Source organism: Pipistrellus hanaki, assembly GCF_964339955.1.
Source record: "Pipistrellus hanaki genome assembly, chromosome: 6".
Taxonomy (NCBI): Eukaryota; Metazoa; Chordata; class Mammalia; order Chiroptera; family Vespertilionidae; genus Pipistrellus; species Pipistrellus hanaki.
Genome location: NC_140508.1, coordinates 64,824,826 through 64,837,573, shown reverse-complemented (window position 1 = coordinate 64,837,573; position 12,748 = coordinate 64,824,826). Strand labels below are relative to the sequence as shown.

Sequence of the window (12,748 nt, the reverse complement as noted above, 5' to 3'; positions counted from 1 at the left end):
ATTTAACATACGTAGTCCATTTAATCTTCACAACAGCCCTTGAGTTTGGTATAGTTATTTATCCCCATTTTACAGCTGAGGAAACTGAGGCTCAGATTTGCTCAGGATGGCACAGCCAGAGCAGGTGCTTGGTAAATACTCACTGTGAGAATAAAGCACCTCCACCCCGTAGAACGTGAGTGTTCATCTCTCGTTCCATGTGCCCTTCTGATTCTTGCAGTGTGTGCAGTGAGGCTCTCGCCTACTTCATCACCGTGAACTCTGAAAGCCATCGGGAGGCCTGGACCAGTCTCCTGCTGTTACTCCTAACAAAAACCCTCAAAATAAACGACGAAAAGGTATAAGCAAATGAACTGTCTCCACTAGACATAGGTTTGGGTTGGCTTTTTACTCAGAGTGCGAGGTAACTATCTTCTCAACTCTTCCAAGGATGCTTACATGGCCAGCAGCCTTGTACATGCCGGGGGAGGGTGGCTCACTGCAGACAAGGGGAGCCTTGGGTACCTGGGTTTTTCTCCCCCCGAGCCCAGCTGGGAAAGGCAGGCGCTGCAGGCTGTTGAGCACGGCGGTGTCCTCCGTGAGGCTGCTGGAAGAGACTGAGATTGGGCAGCACTGGTCTAGCGCTGGGAACTTGTTTTACTAAAACTGAAGTTGCCTTTTGTAGCAAAGCTATCCCTACATTTGTGTTTGGAGTTAAATATAAGGAAAAGAGGTTTTAATTGGCAAATTTTTTGCACCAACTTTCTAATAGCAAAAAGCACCGATACTGCAAGAAGTTCAGAGTGAGGGGAACACTTTTGTAACAAGTAGTCCTGTGTCTAATGTGCTCTCTCTCCTTGTCTCCCCCCTCAAGTTTAAAGCACATGCTTCCAAGTACTACCCCTACCTGTGTGAGATCATGCAGTTTGACCTGATCCCCGAGCTCCGGGCGGTTCTGCGGAAGTTCTTCCTGCGGATAGGTGTGGTGTACAAGATATGGATTCCCGAAGAGCCAGCACAGGCAGCGGGCACCCTGCCACCGGAGTGGTAGCCCGGGCCCTGCTGCCCTGCAGAAAACTCGCCACGTCGCCTCTGCTGGCCCCTCTCCTGAAGGGGCAGATCCTAGAAACAGGAGTCGGCATCTTGGAGCTCAGGGTGGTCTGGATAACGCTGGCCTCTGCGCTGGTCCCTCCGCGGCCCCGAACAGGGCGTGTGGTTGTATTAAACTGCTGCAGACCAGTTAGCACAGCGGGCGGGGAGTCTCCATCCCCGTCCTTCCATTCCACTGACTGAACTGCCGGTCAGACCTGTCGCTGCACACGCTGTCCTCTCTGGGGACGTCCCAGGGTGGACTGCAGCCATCTGTCAGAGGAAGTCGCTCTCCTTTAAATACTGGACATAGCTGTATCGGTTCGTGACTGTTAGTCTGTTAATAAAATTTCTTGTAACGGCCGAATGCCACCCAATACGCTGGGTTTGTTGTTGTCTGAGTGTGTCAGCCAAGTCCGGGTGTCTGTCAGTTGAGTCAGCTTCAGTAGATTAGTTTGGGGAGATGTAGGGGACAGAGGAGGGTGTTTCCCTGCTTTTGTTTATGTCTGAGTGATTTTTAAAGTATTTTACAAAACGTGATTGGAGATTTGATTGAAGGCAGGGTTTAGTGATGAAGTTAGAAGAGTGTGCAAGGTTAAAGAGTAGTGCCTCCCGCTCTGCCTGTTGAGTCACGTGGGGAGGAAAGTCTACAGGAAAAGAAAAAGTGTAATGAAGATTAGCCTTTCTTGAAGTAAGTACTTGTGGTGGATGGGTATCAAATTAAACTTCCAGGATACATGGTCCATCTCACACACTGAAATCTAATATATGAAGTAGTAATTTAAGAGTTAGTTTATATTTGAGTAAACCTTTTATTTTTACCTCAGAATAGTGAGCGTACCAATGGTTAGTGTCCCCGCTCTGCACGGTCCCCAGTGAAGGGGCCTCAGAGGGCAGGGGCTGTGCGGAGCGGGATGCCCTGACCTCTTCAGCCCATGCGCGGTCCGGCCGGCACAGCTGGTCTGTGACCTTGGCAGGAGGCGACCTGTGCCCAGTGCTTCTGCTGACCTAAGCCCAGGAGCTGAATTCTTTGGAAGGTTCCATGCTGAGGCCCTTTCTATGTTAACGATAGTGCAATATTCTCAGCTGCAGTGGAATGGATTCTGACGCACCTTATGTAAACGCGGGCTGTGTACTTGGAGGTTCACTCTCTTCGGAGTCCGTGAGAAAGAGCACACACCTCATGTCTGTCCTCGCCCGCCGCTCACCCAGAGCAGCCCTCGGCGTTAGAAAGTGTTAGCGTTCGTAAAGCATTCACACTACCGACGCCCTTCGTCCTGTAAATTGGGTTATATCGATGTCAACTCTGGTGCCTTAGAAGTTAGTAAGTTGGGAACCTATCTATAAAATCAGATTTTTTTTTTCTTGATAGAGAAGGATTTCTGGTGCTTTTGTTTATTGAGAAACCCATTTCTTAAACGTTTTTCTTTTCAACAGCCTTGAGAAATGTTTGGTTTGGGCCAGCAGTACTCTGTATACTTTTTTTTCTTTCCCTAAAAGTGTTTTCATTTCTTTACCAAAGAAAAAAAGCAGGTTTGTGTTTTTACGTTACTTACACACCTTCACGAGGAGCTGTGGAACAGGAAGGGATGTGGGAGAGCACACTGGACTGACTTGTCTTGAATCCGTTACATCTTGGCCCTGACCGTGGGAGCCGTCCTAAGACTGGCTGACTCCTGGTTCTAGGGTCTGTCACAGCCCACACGTCGGTCCTCCCCATCAACATTTGTACTAAAGCATAAACGGGGAACACGCATGTTCACTACATTTTCGGTACAGCTGCATCCCTGACTGAGATTTTTCCTTTCCTTCTGAGATTGTCATATGACATTTGCTTCATGGACAGTGACTGCAAGACTTTTCCAGTATATTCCTGCCTTTTTAATTTTTGCCTCCTTTTGCGGAGTAAGAACTGTGTAGTACATTTTGTTACATGCTGAAACATTCAGGCTTCCGCTTCTTTTTAACTTTGTCTTTTAAACAATTCCATTTTCTAAATGAGGCATTTGAATTGTACCAGCGTGGACTTTTAAAAACTGGACGTAAAACCATTAAGGGTAATTTTTCTTATCTTCAGACCGTGACCTACAGAGGAATCCGTTACCTCCAGTAATAAGCCATTCAGCCTAAACTCCACTTCTGTCTCGTGGCGCACGTGACTGGTGACATCAAACACTAGTGAGAGGGTGTGGGCTCGCTGGGCCAGGACCCGTGTCCTGATGCAGCCGAGGAGAAGAGGGAAGCATATCCAAGGCCTTATTTCTTTCCCAGAATGCTTTACGTGTTGATTGTATGTGCCGGGTCTCCAGAGAAGTTTTGTTATAATACTGCTGCTTTGAGCAATTCTGTTCTCCTTCATTGTCCTTTATAGAAATCACCAGCTTTGGTATCTTAACAACAAACAGATGGGAAATTTCATTTCAAATATGCATCTTTAGAATCAAACACACTTCCCCTGGTACTCCTCACATACAACCAAAGAATAAACATTATGGAAATCGTATAATATCTGGAAACACAAACATTTTCCTCTGACAGGTGACTTTTATACAAAACGCAAAAAAGAAAAAAACTTCTTTTGTGGTTCTTTTGTGATTATGGCTATAGATTTAGTAGCCTTTAATAGTTATTAAAGGAACCTGTTGACAAAAGTATGACCATCTCATTCAGATGTTTGTTGTTATGATCCAAATGGTATTGGTTTAAACAGAAGCTGGATTCTCAGTACTGCGTTTTTTTATTCTGTTTCTGTATTTGTGTTAAGGTAAACATAGCTTGGACTCACGTGAAATCTTGGAGTTTTGCTATCGGCAGCTTTGTAGTTTGGGAAACAAAGAAACCAAAGCTGAGTATTTAAAAGAATGAATATACCTGGAAATCTTTGCCGTCATAAAAAGATACTCATCAAAGGTGTCGTTTTTCTCAGTGTTCTAATTTTTTAAAGAATTTTATCTGCATATCAAATATTTCTTTACGAGCAACATACATGTTTTACCTTCTTAAAATGCCTAAACGTTAATAGCTACTTTTGTTTAATCTATACATGATGATTAAGTGCATTTAATATTGGTAATTTAATGAAAAGCATTCCTTGCCCAATGGATGTATACATTTTTGAAAGAATAAGCAGAATTATATAATATGAAATGCTATGTAAAGTTTTCTATGTAAAAATATTATGTATAATACTGTTAAAATATCCCATGCTTTAATCAAGTGGTAAATCAATAAAGTTTTAAAAAGTAAAGCTGGTTTTCATGGAGTAATTCATATGTATATCAAGCCATAGTTTGGGGTTAGTTTGTTCTTATGGGAGCTATAGATACATTAATGAAAGTGAAACATGGATCAGCTGCTTCTGCACACTCCCTACTGGTGATCGAGCCCACAAACCCAGCATGTGCCCTGACCTGGAATCAAACTGGTGACCTCTTGGTTCCTGGGTTGATGCTCAACTGCTGAGCCACACCAGTCAGACAATGGAAGAAAATTAATGACTGGATTTCCCCCCCCTTTTCTCCCTCCTTCCCCCCACCCCTAAAAGGGGGGGAAATCCAGTCATTAAACGATTCTTATTTATCTCTTGAGCCCACTGTCACTCATTAATTAGTTTGGTCAGTGCATTTGTTCCCAAGAAAAGACTGATGTGTCCGCTCTTGCTGGCCTTGAGGGCAAGGTTGCAGAGGGAGACTCGCAGGGCAGCCAGCTGGTCGCTGAGCGGAGGCAGTGCTGAGGTTCACCCAGGATGCCCACGTAGGAAGACGGTAAGCTCGAGGCCTGGCTTCACTGCCTCTGAATACAAATCCATCCTTTCTGAAATATTCTAAAGTTGTAAATCATTGTACTTAAAATGCGCCACTGAGACGTGGTTATCCTTATTAACTCGCTGGAGTAAATGTCTGTGGCATTACGTTTCAGGAGCCCCCGGTGAGGGCTTCACAAGGGCAGCCTTTCCCTGGAAAAGGCTTCTAAAGAGTATCTCGCAGAGCAGGTGGAGCCTGGGCTTTATTTTATCTAGAGCAGTGGTTCCCGGGTCTGTCCTCGGGACAGTGGCAACATCTGGAGACAATTCTGTCACCTGGGGTTGGGGTGGGGGTGTATTTGCCCACCCCCCAGGTGGTTAATAGAAACTGCGGAACAGGGATGCTGCTAAACAGCCCACCACACAGAATGGCCCAGCCCCATGTCAGTGGCGCTGAGGTTGATAAGACCTTAACTGAAGTGACTTCCTTCTCTACGTCCAAAAAGCCTTCTTCAGCTTGGTTTTGTGGGGCCTACAAGTCCATCTGTGCCTACACTTTCAGCTTTCTTTGGCCTTCCTGTCATTAAAAGTCACTTCTGCTTACCCATTTTGAGGAGGAAAGCAGGCTGGGGAAGGACCAGCTGGACTTGGTTTAAAGTGCCTCTTAGTTAAGCATTTTGAAAGATGACCTCAGCATTGTACTGCATTTGTGTCCTGCCAACAGAATGGGGCACGTTTTAGGCAAAAGTAAGTTTCCATTTTCAAGAGACCAGAGTGGTTCCCGGGAATTTTTGCAAACTTGTGTAAGCATGCCTGTTGTCCAGTTTAAGAAATCCGCTGAATTGTCCTTGGTTAGTTATTTGTGTCATGCCTTGGGAGTTTCCAGCTTAGCAAATGCAACTTTATGCCCACAGCAAAAGGAAAGACGAAAGGATGGGACTGCCCCAAGGATTCTGGCAATAGGTATTTTTTAATGCCTATTTCCAGACAAAAGCTGACCTTATCTGGTGCTCAAGTGATAATTGAGTCTTTGAGGGAAGTTTTATATAATAGTGAATTTTCATTTTTTTCCAAGAGACTCCCAATCTTTGCATAAAGCTTCTATAGCATCTTCTTCATTAACCTAATTCAGATTTGCTTAAAGAATTTATCTTGATTTATTCTAAGAAATACTCAAGTGACCTGGAACTAATATAAAGTAATATTGAGCTTCTGCATAGCAAAAAAAAAAAAGAGAGAGCCCACTGAATGGGAGAACATATTTGGCAATGATACATCTGATTAAGGGTTAATATCCAAAATATGTAAGGAACTCATACAACTTAACAAAAGGAAGACACACAATACAATTTAAAAATGGACAAAGGACCTAGATAGACAATTCTCCAAAGTGGACATACAGATAGCCAAGAGACATGAAAAAATGCTCAAAGTCACTAACCATCCAAGAGTTGCAAATTAAAACAACAATGGAGTGTCACCTCACACCTGTCAGAATGGCTACCATCAACAAAACAACAAATGACACATGCTGGCGAGGATGTGGAGAAAAGGGAACCCTAGTGCACTGCTGGTGGGAATGCAGACTGGTGCAGCCACTGTGGAGAACAATATGGAGTTTCCTCAAAATATTACTAAATATGGAACTAACATTTGACCCAGTGATTTCACTTCTAGGAACATATCCTAAGAAACCCGAAGCACCAATCAGAAAGGCTGTATGCACTCTTATGTTCATAGCAGCACAGTTTACAGCCCAAGTGCCCATCAGTAGATGAGTGGATGAAAAAGCTGTGGTACGTTTATGCCATGGAATACTATGCAGCAGTAAAAAAAAAAAAAAAAAAAAAAAAGAATCTCTTACTCTTTGAGACAGCATGGAGGGACCTGGAGAGTATCATGCTAAGTGAAATAAGTCAGTCAGAGAAAGACAAGTATCACATGATCGCATTCCTACGTGGAGCGTAACTAACAAAATAAACTGATGGAGAGAGTGGATCCAGAGACATGGAAGCATGGAACAGAGTGTGGAACCTCAGAGGGACGGCAGGGGAGGGTAGGTGGGTGGGAGGTAATGTATTCATGAACATATGGCCTATGGACATGGGCATTAGGATGCTGAAGGCCTGGGTGGGGCAGGGGTGAGGGCGGGCTGGAAGTGGTCAATGAGGCGGAAAGGGGGACATATGTAATACTTTCAACAATAAAGAATTACTTTTTTAAATATATATTTTTATTTCAGAGAGGAAAGGAGAGGGAGAGAGATATAGAAACATCAGTGATGAGAGGGAATCATTAATTGGCTGCCTCCTGCACTGGCGACTAGGCCCACAACCCAGGCATGTGCCCTTGACTGGAATCGAACCCGGGACCCTTCAGTCTGAAGGCTGACACTCTATCCACTGAGCCAACCCGGTAAGAGCAACAATAAAGAATTATTTAAAAATAAAATAAAATAATGTTGAATGTCAACTGTAATTGAAAAAATTAAAGGAGAGAAATTCCCATGTGTTCTAGTAAATATGTTTGCTTAAGTGCATTTTAGCTCAAATAATGGCATATTGGTTTTCTTCTCCAGAGTGCTGGGGGTTTTGGAAAAGCAGCAAAAACCGAGCACTGCCAGCAGGCAGGCCAGTGGGCAGGCGATGGGAGCTGCAGGAACGCTTCCTGCAGAAGGGATTGTGCTAACGCTGTGCCCTTTGGGCACTGCACTAAGCAGGCTGTTCATATCACCTTTCGTTTATTGTGCTCCAGGCACTAAGTGAACAACCCTATGCGTATGTAGCAGTATTAGACCCCATTTTTTAAAATATTTTTGATTGATTTTAGAGAGGAAGGGAGAGAGAAAAACATCAATGTGAGTGAGAAACATTGATTGGTTGCCTCTTGAACGCACCCCAGCTGGGTATCGAGCCCGCAAACCCTGCATGTGCTCTGACCGGGAATCGAACAGGCAAACCCTTCTGTGCTTGGAATGATGCTCAGCCAACTGAGCCTCGGTGGCCGGCTGGACCCCCATTTTTTAGATGAGGAAACTGAGGCCCCGAGAGGCCCACGGAGGCTGTGTGACTGGGTCACCCAGGTGAGAAGAGGCAGAGCTGGGACTCAGACCCAGACTCTGTCTTCAGAGCACAGCCTCCAGCCAACCTGGGAGGAGGGTCGTCAATCAGAACACGGTCCTGGTCTCTGAGGGGCTGGTCTCTGAGGGGCTGGTCTCTGAGGGGCTGGTCTCTGAGGGGCTGGTCTCTGAGGGGCTGGTCTCTGAGGGGCGTACGTCCCAAGGCTCCTGTCTATCAGCTGACCTGCTCGGTGCAAACTGCAAACACCTGCTTAGAGCAGGTAGGGTCATGCCCTGACCTTTGCTTACTCAGCAAAAGTGGAGAAAAGGAGCAGAGTGAAGAGGGAGGGAGGAGAGGCTGAGGCTGGGCCAGTGTTTTCTCTTGCCCTTGTCTCACCCCTTTCCCGTCAATCCATAAACCGCCTTCATTTTCCACGTTACTGACCACTGAAGAGGCCTGACGTCTTCAGAGTTCACACCTGCCCCTGCCTCAGGGCTTCTCCCTGGCTGTTCCCGCCCCGGGAATGCTCTCTCCCGAGATTGTCCCAGGCTGGCTTCTCCTCCTCCAGGCGCCTTCTCCCTGCCTCCGCGGAGCCCAGCGCCGGGGGCAGGGTCTGTCTGAGGCCCGTGAAGGCAGGAGCCGTAACTGCCCTGTGAGTCTCTCCAGCCGAGCTCAGTACCAGGCACAAGACGGGCACTCAGTTAATTTTTGGTGGAATAATGCAGGATCTTTTTTAAATGGAAATTCCAGGATGGTCACAGAACAATGCCCGAATTCAAGGGAATTCGGTTCCTGTGCTTTCGTGGGCGGCACTGCCCTCTCCCCCGGCCTTGCTCTGAGCGAAGAGCAAGCTGCCGCCTGAGGCCCACCTGGCCTCCAGGCCTGCCCGCGGCTCGCACTGCCTCGGAGACAGTTCTGGAAGGTTCCGGGCCCCCAATCCCACGGCCACAGGAGCTCAAAGGGCTCCGGTTGCAGCTCCACATTCCGGGATCCTCGGTCTAACTCCCCCTCGGCTCTCCCGAAGGAGGAACGGGAGGTCACCCCTCCCGCGGGCCCTCCCTACTGATCACTCTCCATGCCATCGCCATCTCAGCCATTGTCAGCCTTTCTCACTTCTGTGGTCACGCCTGGCAGCAAATTAATGGCGACGGTAATAACCATTTATTGGATTCTTAATGTGCAAGGCATCTGCTCGGCACACATCTTCCCCTTTAATTCTCACAACCACACCAGAAGGTTAGGAACTATTGTCCTCTCACCCCCCATTTTTACAGAGGGGTGCCTGGGGCGCAGAGAGCTCAATAACCTGCCCCAGGCCACGCAGCTCGATTTAAGGCCTGCAGCCTGGCGCTGAGCCTGCCTCTGAGCACTGCCTCACCGCCTCAGTGCTGAGAGCATTAGCGGCCGTCTCCATCCCTCTCCTGCCCTGACGCTCCCTTCAGTCCCCCAGGGGGGCCTCCCACAGAGGGTCTGCTCTCTGTTGGGTAGAGATCCCTGTATCATTGGGCCCCAGTGGTGGGGAGCACAGCACTGTACTGCCATCTGCTGGCTCTGGAGCAGAAATACAAAGTTCATCACCACCAAACCAGTCTTGCAATTAACAGAAATTCACGTTAATAACCTTGTGAATAAAACACATTGCCAAATGCCCTAGCCAGTGCTCAGGGGTTAGAGCAACCCACTGACTGAAGGGTCCCGGTTCGATTCCAGTCAAGGACAAGTATCTGGGTTGCAGGCTGGATCCCCAGCCCTGGTGGGGCCGCATGCAGGAAGCAACCAATCAATGTGTCTCTCGCACATCAATGTTTCTCTCTCTGTGTCTCTCCCCCTCCCTTGCACTCTCTCTAAAAAGAAGTCAATGGAAGCTCAGCTGGTAGAGCGGAGGACTGTAGGTGTAAAAGAAGTCAATGGAAAAGATATCCTCTGCTAAGGATTAACAAAACAAGAACACACTGTCAGATGGCAGACTTCATTACGAAGACATTGCATGGTCCAGGCCAGTGTGGGTCCGTGATCAGAGCACCAGCCAGCACACCAAAGGGTCTCAGGTTTGATTCCTGATCAAGGACACCTGGGTTGCAGCTTCAATCACCAGCCCTACCGGGCTGCATTCAGAAAACAACCAACTGATGTGTCTCACCTCTCTCTCTCTTTCTTTCTCTCTCTCTACTTTCCATCTCCCTCATCCCTCCCTTCCATTCTCTCTAAAAACAATAATAAAAAAATATCCTTGGTTGAGGATTAACAACAACACAAAAGGCCATGTTTTTCATAGCTACTTCAGCTTTCACCTGAGTTCACATCGTAGTTAACAGTCCCACTGGGTTAGGAGGTAAACACGTTCCCCTAATTGGCTCCCAGCATCCTTCACACATTAATTTCCTTTTACAGATCCCTTTTCCACACAACTTCCCTTGTCCTTCTTAGTTTGTCTCTTTTTCCTCATTCAGAAGTCACCAATTTGTTGGGACAAACTAGTTTTTTAACTTCCCTCAATAATTCATATATCCTTTTCCTTCCTTCTGCAAGAACATCCCTTCAACATTTCAAAAGATAAGCAATGAAATGAGGACTATTGATGATACAAGAGTTATCTCTTTTTGTTGTTAATCCTCCCCCAAGAATATTTTTCCGTCAATTTTTAGAGCGAGTGGAAGGGGGAGAGACACAGAGAGAGAGAGACATCAACAAGAGAGAGAGAGACACATGACTGCCCAGCAAAGCCATCATTTAGAATTGAAGGTCAGATAAAGAGCTTCCCAGACAAAAAAAAAAAAAAAGCTAAATGTGTTCATCACCACCAAACCAGTATTGCAATAAATATCTATCTATCAGCAATTGAATCTAAAAATCAAAACGAACAAGAAATGGAATGAACAGCAGTGCCCTCGGCGGTCCCAGCCAGCTCTCTCTGGCTTCAGCATGTCTGGGCCGAACAGACCCAGGGACGCCCCCTCCTCCCGCCGCGGCCTCTCTCCTGAGCTCATCCTTCAGCGCCACCTCCGGGACCGGCCAACAGTGTTTTATGTTTTTTCTACCTCAACTCCTTATCACCGAACAACCAGGAGCTCCCAAATCCATCGGAATTGTTCCACCAGCTGGAGGCTGCGGTCACCGCCTGGCCAGCCTGCCCCCGCCGGCCGCCGCACCCACCTCTCCTGGGCTTCTGTTCCTCCTGACCATGCGCCCTCCAGGGCGAGGGCCCCTCTGCGGGCCGGGGCAGAAGCCGGGGCTGCAGACCAGCGCGGAGGCCGCATTCTCTCCCGGGTGCGCAGAAGCCTCCCCAGGGTGCGTGGGCGAAGCTCAGGGCCACGGCGGCCGCCTGGCCTGGGACAGGAACCAGGCCCTTTGGAGCCGCAGGCCCTGGGTTCTCCCCAGCAGCCCCTCGTCCTGCGGCTCCTGCAGAACCACTTCCGGGTGAGGAGGTGAAACTCAGCAGGAAGATGGGCCACACCTGGCTCCCCTCCGCAGCTCCGGCCCAGGGGCGCCGGCCGGAATCTCACGGAGGCTCCCCGTCCAGCACGACCTGGAGAAGCCCCTCTGCACCCCTGTGTCTGGCTTTTCCCTGAGCCTCTCCCCAAACTACTAGCCATTCTTCTAACCACCCAAAGCGAGAGAGAGAGAGAGAGAGAGAGAGAGAGAGAGAGAGAGAGAGAGAGAGAGAGAGAGAGAGAGAGAGAGAGAGAGAGAGATCATTAATTGATTGCCGCCTGCACAGCCCTCTACTGGGGGTTTGTCTGCAACTCTGACAAAGGAATCGAACTCAGTGACCTCTTGGATCCTGGGTGATGCTCAACCCCTGAACCTGGCTTTCTAGTTTCCTAAGGTGGAAGGTTAGGTTATTGATTTGAGGTCTTTCTTCTTTTTAAATATAGGTGGTTATAGCTATCAACTTTCTTGTAAACACTGCTTTAGCTGCATCCTCTCAGTGTTAGCATGCTGTGTTTTAGTTTTCATTCAGGTATGTTCTAACTTCTTCTCTAACTTAGTGGTTATTTAGGAGCATGTTGTTTCATTTTTATGTTTTTGTGAATTTCACAAATTTCCATCTATTCTTTTTTTAAAAATATATTTTATTGATTTTTTACAGAGAGGAAGGGAGAAGGATAGAGAGCCAGAAACATCGACCAGCTGCCTCTTGCACACCCCCACTGGGGATGTGCCCGCAACCAAGGTACATGCCCTTGACCGGAATCGAACCCGGGATCCCCCAGTCCACAGGCCGACGCTCTATCCACTGAGCCAAACCGATTTTGGCTCCATCTATTGTTGACTTCTAATTTCATTCCATGTGGTCAAAGAACATATTTTGTATGATTTCACTGCTTTCAATTTTACTGAGGTTTGTTTTATGACCAAACATAAAATTTAATCACATAAGAAAAAAACACACAAAGCTGCGTGTCCCAAAACACACAAATGAAGTAAAAAAGACAAATGGAAAATTAGAAAAAAATGTGCAACTTATATCACAGACCAGGTGTTAATGTGATGAAACAGGCCTGCTCTCAGGCTGTGGGAGGGCACACAAAAGGGGGCCGTCCACATGGAAAGGAATTTACCAATGCCTAGCAAAATCATATCTGCATGTTCCCTCTTAGCCTGGACTCTGGCTTTTTAAATTTTCAAGCCAAAGATCCAATAGCAAAAAATGCAAAGTGAAGTCTACACAAGACAACTCGTGGCAGCATTATTTCAGGGGAAGCCACCAGATGCCCATCTGCAGAAAACTGACTAACCGGACTGGGAGATTCACGCAGCAGAGGCCTTGGCCGTGGTGAGAAAGAAGGGGAAAGTCCTGTGTACTCCGGAGTCACCTCCCATTTTCCTGTTATTCTCACCGCCCCGGGGGGCTGCACACACCATCCCCGCCCCGCAG

At 47.4% G+C, this 12,748-nt stretch overlaps 1 protein-coding gene across 1 annotated transcript in view; it reads left to right on the top strand.

Annotated features, from left to right (window-relative positions):
• ARFGEF2 (ARF guanine nucleotide exchange factor 2) overlaps positions 1-4,315 on the top strand; it is an 85,453-nt gene extending 81,138 nt beyond the window's left edge. Inside the window, exons 38-39 of the mRNA XM_084886926.1 lie at positions 221-338; positions 854-4,315. Of these exons, the coding sequence (XP_084743052.1) occupies positions 221-338; positions 854-1,030 (295 nt within the window). The 3' untranslated portion in view covers positions 1,031-4,315. The remainder of the gene's footprint in view (positions 1-220; positions 339-853) is intronic.
• Positions 4,316-12,748: the final 8,433 nt, after the last annotated feature.